The sequence below is a fragment of the Pan paniscus genome, chromosome 5 (genome assembly GCF_029289425.2).
Source record: "Pan paniscus chromosome 5, NHGRI_mPanPan1-v2.0_pri, whole genome shotgun sequence".
NCBI lineage: Eukaryota > Metazoa > Chordata > Mammalia > Primates > Hominidae > Pan > Pan paniscus.
The window spans coordinates 61746499-61774243 of NC_073254.2; the positions used below are offsets into that span (position 1 = coordinate 61746499).

Genomic DNA, 27745 nt, shown 5'->3' on the forward strand with positions numbered 1-27745 from the left:
TGAAGCTCCAGGAGGAAGGTATTAAGAATGTTAAGAATGGAAAAGATCAATATGCAGATAAATCTGTGTGACTCCTGACTGTGTAAAACTGTAATAACTCTGCCTTTTAGCAGTATTAAAAGTGTAACATTAAAATTCATGAAAACAAAAGCAAAGTATAAGAGGAGGATAAATAGGATTAAAGTCTTCTAAGGTTGTAGTATCTGTAAAATGGTAAGAAGTACACATTTATTGCTTATATCTCATAATTAAGCATGTGTGTTGTAATCCCTTGGGTATCCCTTAAAAGTGAAGTAAAAAATGTGAAATTAACAAGCTAACAGAGGAAAAATGGAATAAGAAAAAATACTTGATTATTCCAAGAGAAAGCAAGAAAAGATGGAGAGAGAAAAAAATAAAAAAAGAGGACAGGACAAATTGAAAACAAAGATATGGTAGATTTAAACCCAAATCTTTGAGTAATTACATTTTAAAAATTACATTTAAAAAGCAATTATATAATTACATAAAAATGTAAACAAACTGAAATTCTCTAATTATCAAAAGCTATCAGACTAGATTTAAGAAAAAAATCTGAAATATATGCTTCTTATAAGAGACATTCTTTAAATAAAGACAGAGAAAAAAATCAAAGTAAAAGGATGGGAAAAGAGATAACATACAAACTGGAATGCTGTATTAGGGCAGTGTTTTGTTTTTTAATAGCTTTGGCAAAATTGCAATAACTTACAACTATTATCCCACTGTTTTGCTGCTTATTCCAAATGCTCATGTCCCAGAAGGGAAGAATAGCTATGATTCTGGAAGGCTGGGTTCAGTTTAGATATTGAACTTGAAAGAAGAGGGTGCTGAAAAATACAGCTCATACCTCAGATAGAGTCAGACTCTGAATGGGTTTAATTTAAAAATGGCTAATAGGCCACCATGGTTAATAATGAACCGGCTGTTCTTGACAGAGGCAACAAAGAGCCACACCAGGGCTAATCCTTTTAGTGGAACATAACATAGGCACTTTCAGGCTTATGAAGAGAAAAAACATTGACCATTGAAAAAAAATAGTCATTTTTACCCATTAAGAGTCCAATAACTCCTGGGGCAAAGCCCCAAATCCCCAGCAGTACCACCATACACAGGGAGTACAAGCCCATCACAGGATGAGAATAAGGAGTCTCAATTAAGCCCCCTGCCTTCTGATTCACTTGTTAGATGGGACAAATTTCAGAAATAAACTATGGACAGAGAGTAATATACTGTGCAATTACCACTTGAGCATCCCTAATCCAAAAATTCAAAATCCAAAACTTTTTGAGCACCAACATAATGCCACAAGTGGAAAATTCCACACATGAGTACTTAACACAAACTTTGCTTCATGCATACACTTTTTCTAATTTTGTATAAAATTACCTTCAGGCTATGTATATAAGGTATATGTGAAACATAAATGAATTTCATGTTTAGACTTGGGCCCCATCCCCAAACTACCTTATTATGTATATGCAAATATTCCAAAGTCTGAAAAAATCCAAAATCTAAAACACTTCCAGTCCCAAGCATATCAGATAAAGGATACTCAACCTGTAATAAGAACCGGCAGCCAAAAATCCATGTTCATTGGCTATTAAAATTAGAGTTAGAGCTGAATCCAAAACGCTGCTAGACATTGATGTATATTGTTGAAATGTGAAATCAAAAATTTAATATTGCCTTCTCAGCCTCCATCATAACTCAAAGGCTATAGCAGAACCAAAGAGAAAGTTGTAGAGTGCTTTGACATTACTGTTCTCAAAAAATAAACAACAAAAAATAGCTACTATTAGAATCTTTTGGTATTATAGAAGAGATAAGGGGAAGGAAATAATTAAAGTGTACAAGAGTTTGGCACTTAGGAAGAAGGTGCTTTGTTCTCTCATTCGTTGACCTAATGATTTTATTATGAATCACTCTTTTTGACATGCACTCTCACCTTCTTATTTTTCCATGGGCCCACCACAGGTTTGGGTTAACCAAACCCTAACCTTGCATCAGTCATATGTTATCTTTCTTTTAGGCATCATCAAGGACATTAGGCGACTTATTCTCACGTATCTAAATCCTTCTTTGAGCCTTAGGCTTGTCTTCCAGCTCTCTCCTTAAAGCCAGTCTCTAAGAATGCATGGCAATGCTTTGCCTCTAAACTCCCTGTATTCAAACCGCCGCCATTTTACTTAATTGGAGGGTTAACATCTCCCTCGCTTTCCCCCAAATCCAGCTACTTAAAGCCTAGTTTTACTTGTGAATAATATTTCACACCTAAATTATTTCTTAGAAAGTCATAAGACACTGGTGTATGCCTCTGAATGTTTATCACTTGGGTCTATTAATAAGTATTTTTTTCTGAAATTCCACACTTCAAAGAAGTTAAAAATATGCCAGAGCTTTAAAAGACCACCTTCAAAGTCAATTAGCACCTATAAATTGTTATTATCCAGTTACTTGGATAAAAGATTCACCTGATAAATGATTACATCAATTGTCAAGAATTACTGCACTATCAGTATAAAAAGATAAAAGCATTTGGACTTCTTAAGTACATAAAGTATACTTAAACATAAGTATAAAGTATGCAAAATGGAATCCTTTGATACACAAAATGTGATATAGAATGATAGTAAACTGAATTGATGTCATAAAAAATCTCTACCTAGCTCTTTTAGGTAACAAATTTGGACCACTGGAATAATAACACAGACCGGCCCTTTAAATCTTAAGTGGGTTTTATCTAGTCTTAGTGGCAGCATTTTCTTTACTTTGGGAATATGTTCTGAAACCTGAATTGAAGTCTCTGGAAAATATGATTCAATATCCAAATCTGAACTTTATTCATGGCCTTTCAGGGAAGTACATACAATTAAAGAAAGGCTAAGTAAAATGAGTTACATCATGGTCGTAACTACCACTTGTAGAACACTTTCAATGAGTCAGGCATTTTATATGCTTTATTTCTCATCTTAATCTTATATAGCAGGCTTGAAAATGTGAATAACAGAGGCAAGGAAAGTTGAAGTAACTTACCCTTCATCACCTAAACTAATATGTACCAGAGCCAGGATTCAAATCCAGCGCTGTCTGGCTCCAAAGCCAGGGCTTATTAGCTATAAAGAAATCACACTCCTGGGTCCCCTCAGTTCCCATCTGATGTGCTCCACGGAACAACCCAAGGAGGAGAATCAGTTCTGTCATCAACTGCCGCTAGCACCACCTGTATCCTCAGGAGGCAAGAATGCTGCCTTCATAAGCCACATCACAAAAACACCCTCTGGAGGAGAGGCGGTGTAGTAAAAAGTATTTTTTCTTGGTTTTGTTCAAAGTGTGTCATGCAAAATGAGATTGTAAATGGAGTAACAAAGAGAGCTTTTACAAATACTGATTCACGCTCTGCCCCCTGGAGATTCTGATGTGACTGGTCTGCAGGTAGGGTCTGAGCATCAGTATTTTTTTTTTAAAGTTTTCTAGATGATTCTAATGGACGGCCACTGAGAACCCCCATCCTAGAAGGTAGGGTGTGTGTGTGTGTGCAGGCGTATGCGTGTGTGTGTGTGTGCCTATCCACCGAATATGTTATTTTTCTTTGTTCCCATACAACTGATAAAATTTGAAGCATAGGGGCAATAGGTCGGTGGTAACAACACACAACCAGGGCTCCATTACCTGGGTGGTGTCTTCCATCAGCCCACGAATCTTCTCCACAACATCGTTTCTCCGGTGCTGGCGCAGGGCGCTAATTAGCTGGGCGAGGCTGGCCTCGGGGCCCCGGATGGTCCAGTGCTGTAGAGCTGCGTAGGCCCGCTCGTGGTCGGCTGTGTACCCATTGGAGAAAGCAGCAACCTCCCTCTCACTGGCATTGCAAAGAAACTGATAGATATCTTTCCACTGGCTTCCCACTTGGGCTGCTACAAGCTTCAGGATGTCGATACCTACACCAGAGAAAAAATAAAAAACAAATGAGGGCTTGTAAGGGAAGCTTCTTACATAAGGCAGCTCTGCTTTAATGAATGAACTAGAAGAGGCACGCTTTCCTATCGCAGTATGTCAAAGGAATGCATTGCCTCCCTTAAGCACTTGGCACAAGCAGCTCATCTTGTGGACTAGCTGGTACCCTCATACAAATTTCACTTCCTGAGTGTGGAACCAGAAGAAGGAATGATCATGGAATTATAATAAATCAGACCCAAAAAGATGTTTTGAAAGCCAAACCCAAATAAGGTATTCATGGTGATTCCTCTGTTACTATAGTAATACACGCTTGTTGAAGGAGAGGGGTGGATAAGTTCCAAGATCCCCAGTGGATGCCTTGAAGCCATGGATGGTACAGAGCCCTATACATACTACGCATGAATTTCTTTTTCCTTCTTCACAATGTATGGATAGAAGATTCCTTCTTCTTGTAGAGCTTAGCAACCTCAGCATACAATTGACTTTTCTTATTAAGTGGGGAACTTTCATGTTTTCACTAAAAGTAAGCACTTTATGGCCGCTGGCATATCCAAACTATCAGCATCACTCCTCTCAAGCTTTAGGCCAATATTAAGTAAAATAAGGGTGACTTGAACACAGGCACTGTGGTACCAGTACTGAGACAGTCAATCTGATAACCTAGACGGCTACTAAGTGACTCACAGGCAGGTGAGGTCTCCAGCATGGATATGGTGGACAAAGGGATGATTCCCTTCCCCAGCAGGACAGAGCAGCATGGTACGGGAATGTGAGGTTTGATCACATTACTCAGAATAGTGCATAATCTAAAACTTATGAATTGTTTATTTCTGGAATTTCCCATTTAGTATTTTCGGACCACAGTGGACCACAGGCAACTGAAACCTTGGAAAGCTAAACTGTGGATAAGGGAGGACTACTGTACTAAATACAATAGTAACAAAGTAAGTTAGAGGCTCCCATCTAAAAACATGGTGACTTTATGACATTTAGAAAAAGGGAAGCTGCAAATTAAAACTGCAATGGACTTTACCCAGAACTGTCTAGGTAAAATGTTTTCAAATTCTGGGAATGGTGTCCTTTATATCAACTAACAGTGTGCCCAGCTGTTCCAGGCCAATAGAAGCATTCCTGAAGAACACCTAAGTTGTGCTCAAATTCATGTTCAACAAGCAATTTTCTAATTCATTATTCAGTCTTCCAACTTGACTTGCATAGTTATAATGAAGACAGCAGCCAAAATGACTGTATAATAACAATAGCTATTATCTTCCAGGTATTATGTTAAGGCATTAGCTCACTGAACATCTTTATAAGGCATTAATATTCCAATTACACAGGTAAGAAAAAAAATACACTTAGAAAAGTTAGGCTATGGCCCAGTATCACAAAGGTAGGTGAGTTGGTTATTGAACCCAACTCACCAGTTTTGTAATTCAAATCCTGTATGTGTAACCACTATGAAATGTGACAGTATCGATGGTACCTTCCAAGACGAAGGAAATGCCTTGGCTTATAATGACCATGGCTGGTTAGTCTGACAGACAGCTGCCCCAATGATTCAATATATTATCATCCTGGCTCAGCAGTCACTTGAAAACCCAGTGAGTGTGCATCTGTGGTCCCCAGATCTGATGAACAGATGAAATGGTGATGATGAAATTGGTGAAATGCAAAAATCAAATCTCAAGATCCAAAAACTCAGGATAAGCACCTGGCACCAACCGTTCGTGAGGGGAGGCTCTCCCTGAGTAGCTCACTTTGGTGTCTCTCTCTTTATGGCGTCTTCTCTCTGCAATTACACGTTGGCTTTGCCAGGATTTACATGTGGGATGCATATATCACCCTTATAGTAAGGGCCCTGGTATTTTACTACAACGGGTGAGTGAGTCCTCTGAATCAATGTCATGTCTTTGGTTTTTTTTTTTTTTTTTTTTGAGATGAAGTTTTGCTCTTGTCAGCTAGGCTGGAGTGCAATGGTGCCATCTCGGCTCACTGCAACCTTAACCTCCTGAGTTCAAGGGATTCTCCTGCCTCACCCTCCCAAGTAGCTGGGATTACAGACACCCACCACCACACCCACCTAATTTTTGTATTTTTAGTAGAGATGAGGTTTCATCAATGTTGGCCAGGCTGGTCTCAAACTCCTGACCTCAGGTGATCTGCCTGCCTCGGCCTCCCAAAGTGCTGGGATTACAGGCGTGAGCCACCATGCCTGGCCAATATCATGTCTTTGAATGAGGTCACACTCACCTGCCCTGACAACATAGCTGTTATAGTTAACAATATCTTAAAAAATATTTACTACTCAATAAAAAAAATAGGGTCACATTCCCAAGTGAGGCTTAGGAGAGAAAGGAAAAGAGAAGAATAAAGAGGGGTTTACTGTTCTGATTTCTCAATCAAAGGTTTCCTAGAAAAAAAATTAAAATATTTTTTGCACCCATCAGTTGTTCAGGAAAATATTTATAAAATGAGCTATCAATTATTGCTAATAAAAACAATAATAATTATAAAAGTTTCTGTAAAAACGAAGGACGCTGTGGCTCCTCAACACGCATTCTTACTCTGCCAGGCAATCCTATTGAGGCAGATGATGTGGAAGACTGTATACACATTCTGCACCAATCCACTGAAAATGGTTTTCAAAAATCAGTTCCTAGTAGAAGGCTGTTTTCCTGTCAACTATAAAAGTAGAATGGCTGGGCAGGGTGGCTCACACCTGTAATGCAGCACTTTGGGAGGTTGAGGCAGGTGGATCGCTTGAGTCCAGGAGTTTGAGACCAGCCTGGGCAACATGGTGAAAACCCATTTCTACAAAAAATACAAAAATTAGCTGGGTATGGTGGCATAGGCCTATATTCCCAGCTACTTGGGAGACTGAGGTGGGAGGATTGCTTGAGCCCCAGAGGGGAGGTTGCAGTGAGCCAAGATTACACAACTGCACTCCAGCCTGGGTGAGAGAGGGAGACTCTATCTCAAAAAAAGTAGAATGCCACAAAAAATTAAAAAAGGATGCCACAAATTGAGTCATTACTGTACTTCTCACACAGTTTTCCCTGGCAGTGTGAAGTTACTTGAACCAAGTCCTTTTCAGTTTTCCGAGCAATGTTTAGTCAGATACAGAGCTTTTGATTTCAAGCAAATAGACTCCTCAGAAAACCCATAACTGATTTAAAACCCTGCAGGTAACTTTAGGGAATAAGCCAGCTTTTTGTGATCGATGTGGTAGACTCTTCCAAACACCAAAAGTCTTGTTAGTCCCTGAATCTTAATTTAGATCAATTTGACTAAGGTCCACAGTGTCTTACATGAAAACATGACCATGTTTTCTGGTAAGTAGGACCATTGCTTAAATCTTCATAATGCCGATGACAGTGGCTTTGGGCAAACCTCTAACTGTCATGTCCATTTCCTCATGTGTACAATGGAGAAACTCACTAGGGTCACTGCGGATAAGCTGATTAACATTTTCTATAGAGTTACTTTATTTTTGGAAGTGTTCCCATCATTATGAAAGCTCCATACACAGAGCACTAAACTTAAGGCTCAATGCATTTCAGATGCAAATACACGGCCTTTACGAAGTAATTACAGAGTTTAAAAGGTTTAAGTTTAACAACCACTCCTTCTTCCAAAACCCAGTACTGTATTTATCCTTTTTTAAGCCACAAAATAAAGAAAAAAAGAAAAAAAAACCCACAAAGAATAGATACAATGAAATTTCCCATAAACTAAAATGGACTGGAAGCTAAATTTAAGGCCTACAAATCAGGTTTCATCTTGTTCTCTCTCTCAACTAGATTCTCTACTATGAAAACATGGAGTCAACTCCATGAACTGGCTGGGGTCGCCAATGTTCTTCACTGCTGTCCTCTCCCACCGTGGAGTTGATAAATCAAAGATAAATCAATGACTCCCTCAGGGGATACCAACCTTTTAGTCTAGCACATTATCACAAAACCCCAGTGAGGAGACCAGACTGGGGTTTGAATGCCTTCCTTGTGTAGGAAAAAGTGTTAGTCAAAAGAAAACAATCAACTACAGAGAAAAGCAGGAGGATGATTTGCCAAATTGAGATAGTTACCTCTTTGGGGAGGGGGAAGGAGCACAGAAGGGATTTCAAAGGTATTCATAAAGTTCTGTTTCCTAGGCTGGACAGTGGAGAAATGGGTTTTCTTTTCATGTTATTACTTTTATTTGAGATTTATTTTACTATTCCTTTTTAAACTATCTATATAACATACACATATATAAGATGTGTTTATATATACTTCATAAATACACATGGTTAAGTGTTCAATTTTGTTGGCAAGGAAATCGCATGTTGGGGTTGGTGACTAGTGCAAGGTCACCCACCCAGTTAGTGGTGCCTCAATTGTGGTTAATAGGGAATGTGATGCAGTGGAGGAACATTATTATTTGCTGGAATTATTCTCCTCTGGCATGGCCATCCAGCCTAGGATGAACGCACTCAAGGCTGGCCACAGTGTGTGTGCTGCCTCCTGGTCTGTTATTACTGACCAAGCATATGTTGGTGCAAAAGTAATTGTGGGCTGGACGGGTGGCTTATGCCTGTAATTCTTTGGGAGGCTGAGGTGAGTGGATCCCTTGACCCAGGAGTTCATGACCAGCCTGGCCAACATAGCGAAACCCTGTCTCTACTAAAAATACAAAAAATTAGCGAGGCGTGGTGGTGCACACCTGTAATCCCAGCTACTCAGGAGGCTGAGGCAGGAGAATCGCTTGAACCTGAGAGACAGAGGTTGCAGTGAGCCAGGATTGTACCACTGCACCCCAGCCTAAGCAACAGAGTAAAATTGTCTCAAAAAAAAGAAAAAAAAAAAAAGTAATTGTGTTTTTTTTTTGTTTTTTTTTTGGTCACCAAAATGGCAAAGACCACAGTAACTTTTGCACCACCTAATAGACACTGGAACAGTTTCCCCAGGGACTTTATTTCTTTTCTTGTGATCTCAGCTCACTGCAGCCTCTGCCTCCTAGGTTCAAGAGATTCTCCCAACTCAGCCTCCCTAGTACCTGGGACTACAGGTGTTCACCATGCCCGGCTAACTTTTGTATTTTTAGTAGAGACGGGGTTTTGCCATGTTGGCCAGCCTGATCTCAAACTCCTGACCTCAAGTGATCTGCCCACCTCAGCTTCCCAAAGTGCTGGGACTACAGGAGTGAGCCACTGCACCCTTTATTTCCTTTCTTTAAATCTATGATACCCTAAAAGAAAGAGAAAAAGAGAGAGAACGAGAGAAGTCAGCAAACTTTTCCTGTAAGGACAGCAGTAAATATTTGAGGCTTTGAAAACTATACAGTCTCTGTCATGACTCCTCAGCTCTGTTGGAGCATGAAAGCAGCCACCAACACCACAAATGAATGTGGCTGTGTTCTAATAAAACTCGACTTACAAAAAAAGTAGGCTGGATATGGCCTACAGGCTGTAGTTCCCCAGCCCCTGCAATTACAGCAATTTAAAGAGACCTTGGGTAGGACTGTCAAATAGCATAAAGATTTAGAAAAGCATTTCATTAAAAGAAAAGAAAGCACACTCAGACGACAATGAAAGTTCCCACCCCAATTATTAACCTCAATGTGAAATGACAGTAAGTGACATGGAGACCACCTCTCTGCTTGGCAGGATGCCCAGTCATCTGTCCCATCAGAGTTCCCAGGGTTTTTGTCAAGACTGGTGACAGGAGCTATGTGTTGAATTGATCTAAATTGTTTAACTGGATGTGATGCCAAGTGTCTTTTTCCTTACATTGAAAAGTAACACAACCCTCAACCCACTGAAGGGCTGATAGACAGGGGCATAGAATATCACATTGCTTTTTTTTTTGAGACGGAGTCTCACTCAGTCACCCAGGCTGGACTGGAGTGCAGTGGTGCAATCTTGGCTCACTGCAACCTCCACCTCCTGGGTTCAAGAGATTCTCTGGCCTCAGGATCCCGCGTAGCTAGAACTACATGTGTGCACCACCAGGCCCAGCTAATTTTTGTATTTTTAGTAAAGAAGGGGTTTCATCATGTTGGCCAGACTGGTCTTGAACTCCTGGCCTCAAGTGATCCACCTTCCTAGGCTTCCCAAAATGCTGGGATTATGTGTGAGCCACTGTGCCCTGCCAACATTGCCTTTTCCCGTGGTGCCAGATCCTGGAGCTCTGGAGAATGGATGAAGTTTCTGAGGAGGTCATCAAAGGAGTCAAGCCCTATACATCCGAGGCTGTACTAGTTAGGAACTATCTGAGAAGGTGGCCCTGGCCGCTGGAGAAAAGCATGAGGATGGGAAGGATCAGGTAGTGGGAAGATCATTGGTAGTAGTCACAAGATATGGTTTCAAACTCCAGATTTGTGACTTGTTAGTTGCATGACCCTGAGCAAGTGGCAACCTCTCAGATTTCACTTTTCACTTAAGTAAAATAGAAACACCCCCTCTTATCTGGTAGAGTGGTTAAGGAGATTTATGCGATCAAGTATTAAAGACTCCTAGGGTGGCATATCAGTACAATTCGGCTCTGCTTCCCCTGCCCCTCCATTTCTGCCTGGACAAGTGTCATTGGGCCAATGAACCTAAAAGATGGGAAGAGTTCTGTACAAACACAGGTTTTAGCACTGGGATTATTGGTGCTGAACAATGAAGCCAAGCACCAGACTCCCGGCTTCCTGTGTTTCTTGGAACCTCACACGTACATGTTAGGAGATGGCTGAAGTCATCCACAGGAGGGTTTATGTGGAAGGAAAAATGCTGCTGCTACCACCTCTGCCACATGCAGGGCATCACAGCAGTACTCAATGGGTTCTTCCAAGTGAGCTGGTACTGACTTGATCCCCAGCAGGAGAGCTCAAGAACTGAGGTATGAGCTGATAAACTGGGTTATTATGGAAGAAATGGCAATTTCCAGTGCATCATAAAACCTTGAATTACATATTATCTGGGGGACAATCCTAATTTGAAGCTCATTTTTTAAAAGCTGAATATCAGCTTCAGGATGCAAAAATGGGTTCCTTCTCTTTTAATAAAAACCCAAATTGACCTTTATAATTAGAGAAAATGTGAAGGCTGTTTTCCTTTTGGAGATAAATATCTGGAATGAATGTCATCACTGAGAACCCATATCAAAGCCCTCCTTGGATGAGGTATAAAGGACAGTGAAGACAAAGCCGGAGGAAGCAAAGGCTGCCTGGAACTATACAACATAGCACTCAGTTTCATGCTGCACAACCAGGCTTCGTGCAGAATGGGTGCATCTAAGAGACAGGTTTATAAACTTTTTGATGGTATCAAACTCATCATATAAAAAGATTCAATCACCCCCAACACATCTTGTTACATGTAATGTCAGTTCTCATTATTCTTCTAGAAAGAGAGGTGTAAAGGGACAAATAATGAGAAAATTCCCAGGGAGGCAATTAATACACAACCTCCTCCCAGGACAGACAACTCCACAGTTATCCCTGTGCCAGTTTCTCAACACACAGCAGTCTCCTGAGATGTACACATGGAAGACGGGAGACATGAACTCAAGACAGCCTCCCTTCTAACACCCCCCCAAACCTCCCTAAAAGACATGCTCCTAACAGGCACGCACTGTGTCCATAACCTTACAAGCTGCAGATACAGGGACAAAGATGGCCACAGCACATACAGCAACTATACAAAGCAACATATGTCAAAGTCAGAAATTGGAATAAAAGCCTGGCTTTAGCATTACTGGAATTGATGTTCCACATACAATGGTCTTGTCCTCCAAGATGCCTTTGAGGCCAAGCCCAAGACCACACTGCTTTGACTAGCAGCATCCCCAGCACCTGTCAGAGGAATACCACAAATATCTTTGGATGAATGAATGAGAGTCTTTTTTTGTCATCCCTGCCCTCTTGACTGACCCTCCTCACCATTTGTCATCTCATTAGCTTCTGTAACCTAAGCCACTGAGAACCTGAGTGGCCCCAGGCCCACACACACCCTAGCCTTGTGGCCCTGCCAGATCTCTAGCCTCTATAATAATGAGAAGAAAGGACAACAGTTCTATGGTGTCCTATGCTCACCACTGGGTGAAACCTGGGCTCCCAGGGACCCTGTTCTTGTACAACGGCCTCTCCCTCTGCCAGTGCCCTCTTCCCATTGAGAGTGATCCACTACGTCCACTTTAGTGGCCAGAGCTCATAAGCGGGAAAGTTCTCCCAGATTCTCCCGCTGCAGCAAAATCCTTCTGCTAGGATCAGCTGTCCAAGCTGTGGTCTCTCCAGCCTAATAACAGAGTAAGTGCTCCTAAAAGCAACATACCCACATGTACCTGTGTTTCATAGTAACCAGTATACGACAGCATGGTTAAAAATTTGTATACCAACAGCAGTAACTTCCAGTGCATCCACTACACAGGAAACTGCTTTATTAGTGCTAGGAACTTTGTATGCCCCAGGTTAAAAATAGTCCTTCCCTAATTGAGGTGTAAAAGTTAGAAGATCTGTTTAGATTTTACTTTAGCTGCAAAAAATTATTTCTGAAGCAGAATTTATCACTATCTAGTTGAAGGTTTAATAGACAATAACCGTAAGCTCAGATGAACCTTGGGGACTACTAAGAAAGAAAAAGAGAAAAAACAAAAAACACTGTGCAAAGATCTCTTGAAGTAAATGGACAACATGTTTTCCAACGATAAACTATCAAAACAGTAGACAATTTTCCAAATGGAAGAAATATCACTGATACTGTGAGGAAAATGAATAATCTTTTATTTCATTCCACTGGGCAAAAAACAAAACAAAAACATCCCTCCTTCCTGCTTATCTTAGTCTGTTTTTGAAGCTATCCCAAATATCTGAAGCTGTTAACTTATTCATTCAACAAAAATTTATTGAGCGCCTACTTTGTGCCAGACACTTTTCTAGGTACAGGAGATATGGCAGTGAACAAATGCCAAGTGAAACAAAATCCCTTTCTCTGTGAAGGTTACATTCCATTGGGGGGAAGTAATAAAACATAAACTGTGTTAGACAGGAAGGAGAGCTGAGGAGAAAAATAAAGCAGGGAAAGAGGATAGGGTAGGAGGTGATGGGCCTGCCACATCTAAGAGAAGCCTCACAGAGGTAGCATCAAGCCCCTAATGGAGAAAGCTGTGCAGATTATCTGCGGAAAGAGGGTTCTGGGCAAAGGGAGCAGCAGGTGCAATGGCAAGAAGGGTATTGGCATGGACAAGGAGAAGCAGGAAGGCTGGCATGGCTGGAGCAAGTGGGCCAGGGAGAGGGACAAAGCGGAGTCGCAGAGAGAGAAAAAATTGGAGTCAGGAGAGTGCAGATCACATCCAGCCTTTAAGCTGCTACTATGCATTCAATAAAAAGTCACAGGAGACCTTGGGGAGAGAAATGACACAATCTGACTTTACATCTTTTTACAGTATCATTCCAGCTGTTCTGCCAAGAATAAACTGAAGGGAGCACAGATAAAAATGGAGCAACCAGTTAGAGGCCACAGCAGTAATCCAGCAAGGAGGTGATAGGGGTCTGGGCCAAAGTGGTGGCCATGGAGGTGATGGGAGGTGGTGGACTTCTCCATGTATTTTGAAGGTAGAGCTGACAGACAGGATTTACTAATGAGCCAAATATGGGGTGAGAATGTAATAAAGGAATCAAGGATGCTAAGGTTTCATCCTGAGCAAGTGGAAGACAGGGGACCACTTTCTGTGATGGGCAACTGATGTGGAGGTATGGTTTGTAATTTGGTGTTAGACATCTTAAGCATGAGGTGCCTGTTAAACATCTGGGTCTGCCAAGCAGGCAGGAGCATATTTCTATCGTGAGTGCAGGTAAAAGGTCCAGGCTGGAATATGCACTTGGGAATTACCAGCAGATAGACGGTATTTAAAGTCGTGGGTCACCAAGGGAGAGAGAGTGTGTACATTGAAAAGAGGTGCAAGCACTGAATCCTGGAGCTCTCCACTGTTTAGAGGTCAGGAAAATGAGGAGGAACCCGCCATGGAGACAGAGAAGAAACAGCCCAAGATGGAGGAGGAAAACCAGGACAATGTGGTATTTTGGAGGCAAAGGGAAGAAAGTGTTTCAAGGAAAAGGGAGGCAAGAGTGTCGATTGCTGCCAATAGGCCAAGCAGAGGAAAACTGAGAACTGAACAGTGGCATTAGAATCATGTTGTCACACTCTATGGAAAAAAGGTGAGACTGTGGCTGAAAGATCACCATATTTACTAATTCTAAGACACCTGAATGTATATTTTAATCAATGTCTTTTCATAGTTTGGTTGCATTATTTCCTTTTTCTACTTAGTGGTGTATAAAAGAGTGGTATGTCTCACAATTAATTGTGTGTCAGATTTGGTGAAATAGAGTTAAGAGGTTTTTTATACTTATAAATTTGAATTTACCTATTTGTTAAAATTTGACACAACATCAATAAGCCTAATATGTCCAATTCTATACATACATTGCCATGTTAGCCACCAATTACTCATGAAGAACATCAGCAGAATTCCAGAAATTCCTCTTCTTCTGCAAAATCTGCTTACATAATACCTGACCAGGTTGACTCAAGGACATACATTTTTAGATTTTTTTTTCCTACTTGTATTTGAGTCCTATGTGGGAGAAATGCTGATTTGCTTTTCAATATCCCAAACAGCTTAAATTTAAAAGCTGTTAGTTAAAACATGGAGTGAAATATACATTTTAAAAATAAATACCTTAGGCCGGGTGCGGTGGCTCACACCTGTAATCCCAGCACTTTGGGAGGCCAAGGCAGGCGGATCATTTGAGGTCAGGAGTTTGAGATCAGCTTGGCTGACATGGCGAAACCCTGTCTCTACTGAAAATACAAAAATTAGCCGGGCATGGTGGTCCCAGCTACTCAAGAGGCTGAGGCAAGAGAATCGCTTGAACCTGGGAGGCAGAGGTTGCAGTGAGCTGAGATCGCACCACTGCACTCCAGCCTGGCCGACAGAGCAAGACTCCATCTCAAAAAATAATAAATTAATTAATTAATAGCTTCACCCTAAAGGCTAGAGAACAGTCACTAGAGGGTGGGTCTGAGGAGAATCACAGTCTCTGACTCCCAAGGTCGAAGGCCATGCCTCTGGCCACCTTGTGCATGAGATAATGCTTTTTAGGCTACAAGCATAAGAGGCTTTTCTCCTGCCAACAGTTTTGGGTGCTTTATAATCCTCAAACACCCTAAGAGGTTAAAGAGAAAGGTGCTGTCTAGTGGAAATGGTATTCCTGGACTCAGAGGTGGAAAAGGCAGTGGGATGGGGGCAGGGGTGAGAACAGTCCAACCCCACCGCTGGAAAATGACTGCGGCTGTCAGCCCAGAGCTGGAACGCTAGGACACAGCAGCCTCTTAAAGGGAATAACCTGCTCCCTTCAGCCTGGCTTCCTGGTGTTTACACTTCAAGTCTACTTCCCATAGGAAATCTGGGCTGACAGACAGGATGACTGTCTGGAATTTTAAGTCAAAAAGTCTATCTGGCAAAGGAGGGAAAGCTTTGGTTGCAGAAGCTGCTGCTGCTGTTGCCACTGCTGTCTGGTGATGAGAAAAACACCAAGTTAAACAGAAGGGAGTTCAGATTAGAAGGACTCCATCACCTCTGACTTACTTGAAACAGCCTCTATTTCTTAAAACAGCCTTGTAGAGCCTTCAGCCATTGGGTGTCTGGCTTTAGAATTTTTCTATTTCAAGCAATTTATGAACAAGTAGGAAATCTGAGTGATTTCTACAGAGGAAAATTTACTGTTGATGACAATTTTGTAGGCGTTTTATTTCAGAACAAGCTAGGCTTTGCTAAGGTAATAATTTTTTTCTTGACTGAGCACAGTTTTTTGTTTTGTTTTGTTTTTTTAAATCAACCACAAAAGGTTAGACCTTTCTAGCACCGAGTAATTTATAGGAAAATCCAGATTCTGATCATTAAGGGACAGTGTCTAGCATCAGATCAGTGCCTGACTTTAAAACCTGGCACTGCTACTTCCTAGCTATGTGAACTTGGGGAAGTTACTGTTCAAACCTCAGTTTCCTCATCTCTAAAATAGGGATAATAGTGGCCTTCTCTATAGGGTTATGAAAATGAAGTTGATACTTATAAAAACTTAGAACAGGACATGGCACTCAGGAAGCATATCAATCTTTGTTAAAGAAAAGTAGAATGTGAAAACAATGTAGCAGAAGAAGCCTTTCCTATAAAGGTTAAAAATGTATATTGTAGTAATCACATTTTATGTCATCTTTGCATCCCAAATCACCTCCTGATCTTGCCTATGCCGGTAGTAGCAAACACCCCATAAATTCATTTTAAGCAAAACCAAAGTGGCAAAGTGCTAATGTAACATATCATTCCTAACACACTTGATTTGTTCATTTCCAAACACTGCATATGGTGGTTTTAATAATTCAGATGTAAGTTTTCTTAAGGTATTCCTGATACCTGATTGAAGAGTTTATTAATATTGTTCAAATATATCCACAGCATAGCTTCCAGCTGATCAACTTCTGTCACCTGACCACTGAAACCTCTAGGAAATCTTTGTATAAGAAACATGCAATTCCACTCCTACGATTGCACTGCATTGCAAATCTACTCCCACTATTGGACTGGCCCTTACTGTTTACCCTAGAAAGAGGGAGAAGTCTGCAGGGTTGAGAGTCTGGGAGATGGGTTTTGTTCACGACCCCCAATAAAGACAAATTCTCCCACATTTGACCAATCCTAAAAGAGGAATCACACTTGGGGAAGGAAGGAAACATTTTTTTCTAAGCCTGTTGTTGGGATTCATAAGAACTTAGAACTCTGAACTGGGCTGTAATTGAGTAAAATCATTTTTGCTGGCTTGCTAGGGAAAGAAGGATGATGTTATGATTTGCTTTGCTTGAGTAGTACATTGTGGATAAGGGATAGAATGGAAGAAATAAAAAATGTTATCACCAGAAACTCAAGTCCTAAAATATAACTTAGTTCAATATATAAATAAATATGCTAAGCAAATTATGTCTTGTTTGTTAAGCAGCGTTATTTCCCCAAAGAACAGTCTTTACATTCAAACTGGGACATCAAAGTTATGCTAATAAGAGGTTCGACCACCAAGCCAGCTGGTCTGTACTTTAACTTAGTATTTGAATTTCAATCCTAAAATACAGAAGGGGTTGGTTGTAGGTTGTTTTCAACTGCAAGTTTCAGTTTTTGCATCTCCGAAGGAAAAGATTTTAAGATGAAAAGAGACATTATAAATATTTGAATCCAAGACCTTTATCATTAAGGGGAGTAAAATCAGGCCCACAGGGTCCTTCCCTCTGCACAGCTTCCCTCCCGAGCCAAAGTTGCCTCACTCCACACATCTCCCAATAAGCAGGTTTGCTTTTTTACTTATACACAGAATATTCCCTTCTTTCACCTCCCAAGGCTTCACCCTATCAACTTAGCAGGTGCTCCCCACCCTACAAGAGCAGACCTGTGTGAGTAAATTTCCTTCCTTCCAGCCTCTAATATTGTTAGAGTCAGACTACCCATGCCACAGTCTGATTTTCTTTTTTCTTTTTTTTTTGTTTTTGTTTTTGAGACAGAGTCTCACTCTGTCACCCAGGCTGGAGTGCAGTGGTGAGATCTCGGCTCACTGTAACCTCCGCCTCCCAGGTTCCAGTGATTCTCCTGCCTCAGCCTCCTGAGTAGCTGGGACTACAGGCACGCACCACTACGCCCAGCTAATTTTTGTATTTTTTAGTAGAGACGGGGTTTCACCATGTTGGCCAGGCTGGTCTCGAACTCCTGACCTCAAGTGATCAGCCCACCTCAGCCCCCCAAAGTGCTGAGATTATAGGCATGAGTCACCGCACCTGGCCTCACACTCTGATTTTCTTTTCTACTCTTCTTATACTGGTCAATCTTTAAGGTATTTTATAGTCAAAGTTCCTAGTGCAGTTGTTGCCTCTGCAACCACTTCTTCTGGCCTATGTGACTCATACATTTTGACCCTAGACGGATTTCTACTTGAGTTGAAAATCAGATATAATGTCCCTCCGCCTCACTCCAGCTCTCCATGAATGCTTCAGTATGGCTCATCTCCCTGACCTTGTGGGGAAGAAAAAGGGGCAACCAAGCTGGTAATTTTATCAATGTTACATATTATATCATTCAATCTGCATAGACATCCCATGAGATAGGAGTCATATCCACATTACAGGTGAGACACAGGCTTGGCACCATGGCATAGATAGGACTGATATTCAAAACCCAGGTATATCTGACGCATGAGCCCTCACCTTTCACTGCACTATGCTGCCTCCCAGGGTGAAGTAAAAATTATCAACCCCATCTTTCTGAATCTTGATTGCTTCTTTGAATATAAATATCTTGAATATGTCTCTCCATCAACCCCCACTCCTCATCATGGGGTCCTAGAAAGGGAAACAAGTAGAAATTGAGGAGAAATATGTTGCAACAGTATATTTGTGATGGTCTAGGTTTCAAGCATCTGTCCACACCTCCACTCCTCCTTCTGCAAAGGATGGAAGGGTAAGAGTGAGATGCAGTGTATGCACTAGTTCCCAGCTCAGGATCCAAGGCCACATGCCTGAGAGCCAGTCCAGGCTCCCCACTGACTCGTGGTGTGGCCTTAGTCAAATTACTTTATCTTTCTGTGCCACTGCTCCTAATGTGTAAAATTGGCACGATCCTGACATCATAAGGTTATTCTGAGAATTCAACAAGAAAATATACATAAATTCCATAGAACAGTGCCTGGAACATCATAAGCATTCAGTAAACAGGAAGTATTATTTCTCTCCCTTCCCTCACCAATAATAAGGCTCTCCTAGAGGAGCTTTCTTATAGATTTATCCTGGACAAGAACATTTTCAAGTAAAACTGAGTTAAAGTCAGAGAATGTCAAAAGCACCTAGAAAGGTGCTCAAGTCTCTAAGAGGGTTCAAGGAAAGGAGACATAAAGAAGAACACCTTTGTCTCTTCAAGGCAAAGGTGGGAAGGTTTCATTTGTGTTGAAAGAGTTTAAGAATTTCTTTAAGTTGCTTTCACCTGGAGCCAAGATCTAATTTATCTCACAGCCACCAGTTCTTTCACCTCCCCCAGCCTGAAATCATCCAAGTAAAAGATACTCATAAAAAGGTAGACACATACCGCTTCCCCTTCTGTCTTGATTATCATCTAGGAACCATTACCGGTGTCATCCAGGCTATCCAGGGAGAGACAGCAGGTCAGGCTCTGAGACATGCCTTCCATCCCCACCTCGTCATCTACCCTATGCCCCTGATAAGGGCCAAAGGGCTATGTTCCTTCATTCCTTTGCTTCCCCAAACCTCAGTCTCCAATATCCTTATTTATCTTCTAGGTTTTTGCAATCGCCTGTGTGTGTTCTCATTCAAGAAACTTGAGTAATTGTTTACAAACCAGAATGTCCTCTGTACTGAGCAGAAGAACCCTGCAGTCCTTTGACCAGGAAAGCAACATGTCAAATATAAAGAGCACTGTCTCGAGAATTAGAGAGCCAGGCCTTGGCTTCCCTCTAACCCTACTGGCCATGTGACTTCGGGCAAGTCACCCTTCCTTCCTGTGCCTCAGCTTCATCTTCTGTATAATGAGAGGACTGGACTAAGTGAATCTCCTCTAACCGTGACTTACACACAAACACACACACACAGACATGCACAGACACAAACACACTGACACAGACATGCACAGACACAAACACACTGACACAAACACACACACACGCATACACACATTGCCCATGATCTTTATTGCTCTCCAATTTGTAAATTTTCCAAAAAATAAAATGAAAACAAACACTATATTACTAAAGCCTAGTAAGCCTTAGTCCTGGAACAGTGCCTTGAACATGGTGTTCAAATATATATAATTAAATAAAAACATCACAAGTTAAGCAGCTGAATAACAAGTCTTTGTAAAGATTATTTTCTATTTTTTCCTTTGCCTTGAGATTCCTTAAGGGTGAACCTGGTTACAAACTTATCCCAAACTTCCCTCATTTCAGAATAGGATAGCATGTTTACTTCATATAATGTATTTCCCTGCTTTAGCCAAATTCCAACTAATTCAGAATTGGGCAGACTGACCATTTAGCTTCTCTTTAGGCAAATAATGCAACATATGGATAACAATAACTCTCAACCAAGAGATAATGTACCAAACAGCAGAACAAAGAGGGAGAAATATCATCTAAGACAGAGAATAATTCCTCTCTAATTTAATATCTCTCATAAGCATTTTTAAAGGAAGAAATTTGTGGTTGTCATGACTAAAGATATATGCTGTGGACAAGAGCTCTGCCTGGGCCCCTGGAAAGCCACCTTCTTCCCAGCAGAGCACTTAGCCTGTAACCTGCATGTGAAACCAGACTTGGACATTGCCTTTCTAGAAGTGAAATAAATTATTTCTATAACCCCAGCCTCTACCCATATATGAGTGACAGTTTTCTCCATTCTCAAGTATCACTTTTAGATTATCTTGTAAAACTTAAGCACATAGTCCCAACAAATTAAAAGATGCACTGATCTGTGGTAAACACGTAATTTAAGAAAGTTTTTACTGGGGAGAGTTACGTCCCTGTCTGACAGCTCTAAAGAGAGCAGCGGTTCTCCCAGCACGGCGTTTGAGCTCTGAGAAGGGACAGACTGCCTCCTCAAGTGGGTCCCTGACCCCCGTATAGCCTAACTGGGACTCACCTCCCAACAGGGGCCAACAGACACCTCATAAAGGCAGCTGCCCCTCCCGGATGAAGCTTCCAGAGGAAGGATCAAGCAGCAATATTTGCCGTTCTGCAACATCCACTGGTGATACCCAGGCAAACGAGGTCTGGAGTGGACCTCCAGCAAAATCCAACAGACCTGCAGCTGAGGGACCTGACTGTTAGAAGGAAAACTAACAAACAGAAATGAATAGCATGAACATCAACAAAAAGGTCGTCTACACCAAAACCCCATCTGTAGGTCACCAACATCAAAGACCAAAGGTAGATAAAACCACAAAGATGGGGAGAAACCAGAGCAGAAAAGCTGAAAATTCTAAAAATCAGAGTGCATCTTCTCCTTCAAAGGATCACAGCTCTTCGCCAGCAATGGAACAAAGCTGAAAGGAGAATGACTTTGAGGAGTTGACAGAAGTAGGCTTCAGAAAATCAGTAATAACAAACTTCTCCGAGCTAAAGGAGCATGTTTGAACCTATCGCAAGGAAGCTAAAAACCTTGAAAAAAAAGTTAGACTAATGGCTAACTAGAATAAACAGTGTAGAGAAGACCTTAAATGACCTGATGGAGCTGAAAACCATGGCACGAGAACTTCGTGACGCATGCACAAGCTTCAATAGCTGATGTGATCAAGTGGAAAAAAGGGTATCAGTGATTGAAGATCAAATTAATGAAATAAAGCGAGATGACAAGGTTAGAGAAAAAAGAGTAAAAAGAAACAAACAGAGCCTCCAAGAAATATGGGACTATGTGAAAAGACCAAATCTACATTTGATTGGTGTACCTGAAAGTGATGGGGAACCAAGTTGGAAAACACTCTTCAGAATATTATCCAGGAGAACTTCCCCAACCTAGCAAGGCAGGTCAACATTCAAATTCAGGAAATACAGAGACCACAAAGATACTCCTCGAGAAGAGCAACCTCAAGACACATAATTGTCAGATTCACCAAGGTTGAAATAAAGGAAAAAGTGTTAAGGGGAGCCAGAGAGAAAGGTCAGGTTACCCACAAAGGGAAGCCCATCAGACTAACAGCGGATCTTTTGGCAGAAACCCTGTAAGCCAGAAGAGAGTGAGGGACAATATTTAACATTATTAAAGAAAATAATTTTCAATCCAGAATTTCATATCCAGCCAAACTAAGCTTCATAAGTGAAGGAGAAATAAAATCCTTTACAGACAAGCAAATGCTGAGAGATTTTGTCACCACCAGGCCTGCCTTACAAGAGCTCCTGAAGGAAGCACAAAACATGCAGAGAAACAACCAGTATCAGCCACTGCAAAAACATGCCAAATTGTGAAGACTGTCGATGCTATGAAGAAACTGCATCAATTAACGGGCAAAATAACCAGCAAACATCATAATGACAAGATCAAACTCACACATAACAATATTAACCTTAAATGTAATTGGGCTAAATGCCCCAATTAAAAGACACAGACTGGCAAATTGGATAGAGTCAAGACCCATCGTTGTGCTGTATTCAGGAGACCCATCTCACATGCACACACACACATAGTCTCAAAATAAGGGGATGGAGGAAGATCTATCAAGCAAATGGAAAGCAAAAAAAAAGCAGGGGTTGCAATCCTAGTCTCTGATAAAACAGACTTTAAACCAACAAAGATCAAAAGAGACAAAGAAGGCCATTACATAATGGTAAAGGGATCAATTTGACAAGAAAAGCTAACTATCCTTAATATATATGCACCAAATACAGGAGCACCCAGATTCATAAAGCAAGTCCTTAGAGACATACAAAGAGACTTAGATTCCCACACAATAATAATGGGAGACTTTAACATCCCATTGTCAGTATTAGACAGATCAACGAAACAGAAGGGTAACAAGGATATCCAGACTTGAACTCAGCTCTACAACAAGCAGACCTAATAGACATCTACAGAACTCTCCACCCCAAATCAACAGAACATACATTCTTCTCAGCACCACATCACACTTATTCTAAAATTGACCATATAATTGGAAGTAAAGCACTCCTCAGCAAATATAAAAGAACAGAAATCACAACAAACTGTCTCTCAGACCACAGTGCAATTAAATTAGAACTCAGGATTAAGAAACTCACTCAAAACCGCACAACTACATGGAAACTGAATAACCTGCCCCTGAATGACTACTGGGTAAATAACAAAATGAAGGCAGAAATAAAGATGTTCTTTGAAACCAATGAGAACAAAGACACAACGTACCAGAATCTCTGGGACACATTTAAAGCAGTGTGTAGAGGGAAATTTATAGCACTAAACACCCACATGAGAAAGCAGGAAAGATCTAAAATCAACACCCTAACATCACAATTAAAAGAACTAGAGAAGCAAGAGCAAACACATTCAAAAGCTAGCAGAAGGCAAGAAAAAAGCAAAATCAGAGCAGAACTGAAAGAGATAAAGACACAAAGAACCCTTCAAAAAATCAATGAATCCAGGAGCTAGTTTTTTGAAGAGATCAATAAAATTGGTAGACCATTAGCAAGACTAATAAAGAAGAAAAGAGAGAAGAATCAAATTGATGCAATAAAAAATGATAAAAGGGATATCACCACCGATCCCACAGAAATACAAACTACCATCAGAGAATACTATAAACACCTCTATGCAAATAAATTAGAAAATCTAGAAGAAATGGATAAATTCCTGGACACATACACCCTCCTAAGATTAAACGAGGAGGAAGTTGAATCTCTGAATAGACCAATAACAGGCTCTGAAATTGAGGCAATAATTAATAGCCTACCCACCAAAAAATGTCCAGGACCAGATGGATTCACAGCCAAATTCTACCAGAAGTACAAGGAGGAGCTGGTACCATTCCTTCTGAAACTATTCCAATCAACAGAAAAAAAGGGAATCCTCCCTAACTCATTTTATGAGGCCAGCATCATCTTGATACCAAAGCCTGGCAGAGACACAACAAAAAAAGAGAATTTTAGACCAATATCCCTGATGAACATCAATGGGAAAATCCTCAATAAAATACTTGCAAACCAAATCCAGCAGCACATCAAAAAGCTTATTCACCATGATCAAGTCAGCTTCATCCCTGGGATGCAAGGCTGGTTCAACATATGCAAATCAATAAACGGAATCCATCACATAAACAGAACCAACGACAAAAACAACATTATCTCAATAGATGCAGAAAAGACCTTCGACAAAATTCAACAGCGCTTCATGCTAAAAACTCTCAATAAACTAGGTATTGATGGAACGTATCTCAAAATAATAAGTGCTATTGATGACAAACCCACAGCCAAGATCATACTGAATGGGCAAAAACTGGAAACTTTCCCTTTGGAAACTGGCACAAGACAAGGATGCCCTCTCTCACCACTCCTATTCAACATAATGTTGGAAGTTCTGGCCAGGGCAATCAGGCAAGAGAAAGAAATAAAGGGTATTCAATTATGAAATGAGGAAGTCAAATTGTCCCTGTTTGCAGATGACATGACTATATATTTAGAAAATCCCATCATCTCAGCCCCAATTCTCCTTAAGCTGAGGATATAAAATCAATGTGCAAAAATCACAAGCATTCCTATACACCATTAACAGACAAATGAGAGCCAAATCATGAGTGAACTTCCATTCACAATTGCTATAAAGAAAATAAAATACCTAGGAATCCAACTTACAAGAGATGTGAGGGACCTCTTCAAGGAGAACTACAAACACTGCTCAACGAAATAAAAGAGGACACAAATAAATGGAAGAATATTCCATGCTCATGGATAGGAAGAATGAATATTGTGAAAATGGCCATACTGCCCAAAGTAATTTATAGATTCAATGCCATCCCCATCAAGCTACCAATGATTTTCTTCACAGAATTGGAAAAAACTACTTTAAAGTTCATATGGAACCAAAAAAGAGCCTGCATTGCCAAGACAATCCTAAGCAAAAAGAACAAAGCTTGAGGCATCATGCTACCTGACTTCAAACTATACTACAAGGCTATGGTAACCAAAACAGCATGGTACTGGTACCAAAACAGATATATAGACCAATGGAACAGAACACAGGCCTCAGAAATAACACCACACATCTATAAGCACCTGATCTTTGACAAACCTGACAAAAACAAGAAATGGGGAAAGGATTCCCTATTTAATAAATGGTGTTGGGAAAACTGGCTAGCCATACGTAGAAAGCTGAAACTGGATCCCTTCCTTACACCTTATACAAAAATTAATTCAACATGGATTAAAGATTTAATGTTAGACCTAAAACCATAAAAACTCTAGAAGAAAACCTAGGCAATACCATTCAGGACATAGGCATGGGCAAGGACTTCATGACTAAAACACCAAAAGCAATGGCAACAAAAGCCAAAATTGACAAATGGGATCTAATTAAGCTAAAGAGCTTCTGCACAGCAAAAGAAACTATCATCAGAGTGAACAGGCAGCCTACGGAATGGGAGAAAATTTTTGCAGTCTACCCATCAGACAAAGGGCTATAACCAGAATCTACAAAGAACTGAAACAAATTTACAAGAAAAAATCAAACAACCCCATCAAAAAGTGGGCAAAGGATATGAACAGACACTTCTCAAAAGAAGACATCTATGCAGCCAACAGACACATGAAAAAATGCTCATCACCACTGGTCATCAGAGAAATGCAAATCAAAACCACAATGAGATACCATCTTACTCCAGTTAGAATGGCAATCATTAAAAAGTCAGGAAACAACAGGTACTGGAGGAAATGTGGAAAAATAGGAACGCTTTTACGTTTCTATATTCCCACTCCTAACGTGGGAGTGTAAATTAGTTCAACCATTGTGGAAGACAGTGTGGCGATTCCTCAAGGATCTAGAACTAGAATTATCATTTGACCCAGTAATCCCATTACTGGTTATATACCCAAAGGATTATAAATCATGGTACTATAAAGATACATGCACACATATGTTTATTGCAGCACTATTCACAATAGCAAAGACCTGGAACCAACCCAAATGTCCATCAATGATAGACTGGATTTAAAAAATGTGGCACATATACACTTTGGAATACTATGCAGCCATAAAAAAGATGAGTTCATGTCCTTTACAGGGACATGGATGAAGTTGGAAACCATCATTCTCAGCAAACTATCACAAGGACAGAAAACCAAACACCGCATGTTCTCACTCATAGGTGGGAACTGAACAACGAGATTACTTGGACACAGGGCGGGGAACATCACGCACTGGGGCCTGTTGAGGGGTGGGGGGCTCGGGGAAGGATAGCATTAGGAGAAATACCTAATGTAAATGATGAGTTGATAGGTGCAGCAAACCAACATGGCACATGTATACCTATGTATCAAATCTGCACGTTGTGCACATGTACCCTAGTACTTAAAGTGTAATTTTAAAAAAAGAAAAAAAAAGGTCTCACATTCTCCCTAAAAGCACACAGAGTTATTACACATTCTCTTGGTTTTCCCCCAACCCTGTGACCTAATTTAAATAGAAATTTTCACTAACCTGCCCTCACACTTTCAAAAGCCTGGGGGAAAGCTCTTTCATGTTGCAGTGAGCACACAATCCTTCAGTGGCATCAGGTTGGCATTGAGCCTGGCCTCTTCCCTCTGACTGGCAGCGCAGTGTTCTCCACCCTACAGCACATTGCAGGACCCCTCAGGCCAGTGTTTTTCCTGATAGACACCAGGAAGACAGTAGGCACACTCAGGTAAGGCACAGATAAATTGTCACACTGATCAAAATCTGGTGGCCCTTCTGTGATGGGTTCAAGTCTCCTGATTTTACAAAGAAAGACGAGATCCAAAGAGAGAAAGTGCCTTGCCTGAGATCATCCAGCCTTTTAGTAGCCGAATAGATTTGAACCTGAGCTCTCCCAGACCCCCTCCTCTCTTCTCTATGGCTCCAGTTTGGCAAAGAGATGAGTTGTAGCAGGTACATGGCAGGTACACCTGTGAGGTGGACCCATACATAAGATGGAGTCTCCTGGTGAAAGCCGACATCTGTTAGGAGATGGAGGAAGCACAGAACAATTTTTAAGAGAAAATACAAGGACAGCTGCCACCTTTTTTGCTCCCACTCATAGCTGATGGTTCTCCTTTGTTACTTACCCCTTCAGCAGACTTAGAAACAGTTACTGCTAGAGGAAAAACTGAGCTTGAACTGTTGAAATTCGAGAAAGCCTCCAAGAATCAAACTGTTTATCCAAGCTGTGCAAGCCAGCAGAAGGTGAAAGAGAAGAAGCTGCTAAGAGATGACAAGTCTATGGCATAGACCAGATGCTGGTAGGCGACAACCTGCAGGACAAACCACCTGTTCTTGCAAATAAAGCTTTGTTGGAACACAGCCACACCCATAATTTACATGGTGTCTCTGGCCACTTTCACACTACTACACTTTCAAACAGAGTGGAGTAGTTGCAACCTATAATCCTAAAATATCTTCTAGATTCTCTTAAAATATCTCCTAACTTGCTGACCCATGGTATAGATAGCTTAGGGAAAATATTGTTTTGGACAGCATAGATTTATATCCAAGTCTAAAGCCACTGAAGAGTCTTGCTTGATGATCTCAGAGGCTCTGTCCATTTGAGAGAGCACTGCCTACAGGTGTAAATTAATTAAGCTAATAATCATATCTGGTATGGAGGGAAACCCATCTTCCTAATAAGCTCTTTTAAGGTGGCAGTGTTGCTCCTACCTAAGTACAGTTTTTTGGGGGTTTTTTTGTTTTGTTTTGTTTTGTTTTTTTGAGATGGAGTTTTTCTCTTGTTGCCCAGGCTGAAGTACAGTGGCACGATCTTGGCTCACTGCAACCTCTGCCTCCCGAGTTCCAGTGATTCCCCTGCCTCAGCCTCCTGAGTACCTGGGATTACAGGCGCCCGCCACCACGCCTGGCTAATTTTGTATTTTTAGTAGAGACAGACTTTCGCCAAGTTGGCCAGGCTGGTCTTGAACTACTGACCTCAAATGATCGGCCTGCCTCGGCCTCCAAAGTGCTGGGATTACAGGCGTGAGCCACTGCGCCCAACCCCTAAGTATAGTATTTTAAAGG

General features: G+C 41.0%; 1 protein-coding gene across 1 annotated transcript in view; it reads right to left on the bottom strand.

Moving 5' to 3' along the window:
- TNFRSF21 (TNF receptor superfamily member 21) overlaps positions 1–27745 on the bottom strand; it is an 80563-nt gene that overhangs the window by 18143 nt on the left and 34675 nt on the right. The window contains exon 4 of the mRNA XM_003833192.5: positions 3691–3956. Within this exon, the coding sequence (XP_003833240.1) occupies positions 3691–3956 (266 nt within the window). The remainder of the gene's footprint in view (positions 1–3690; positions 3957–27745) is intronic.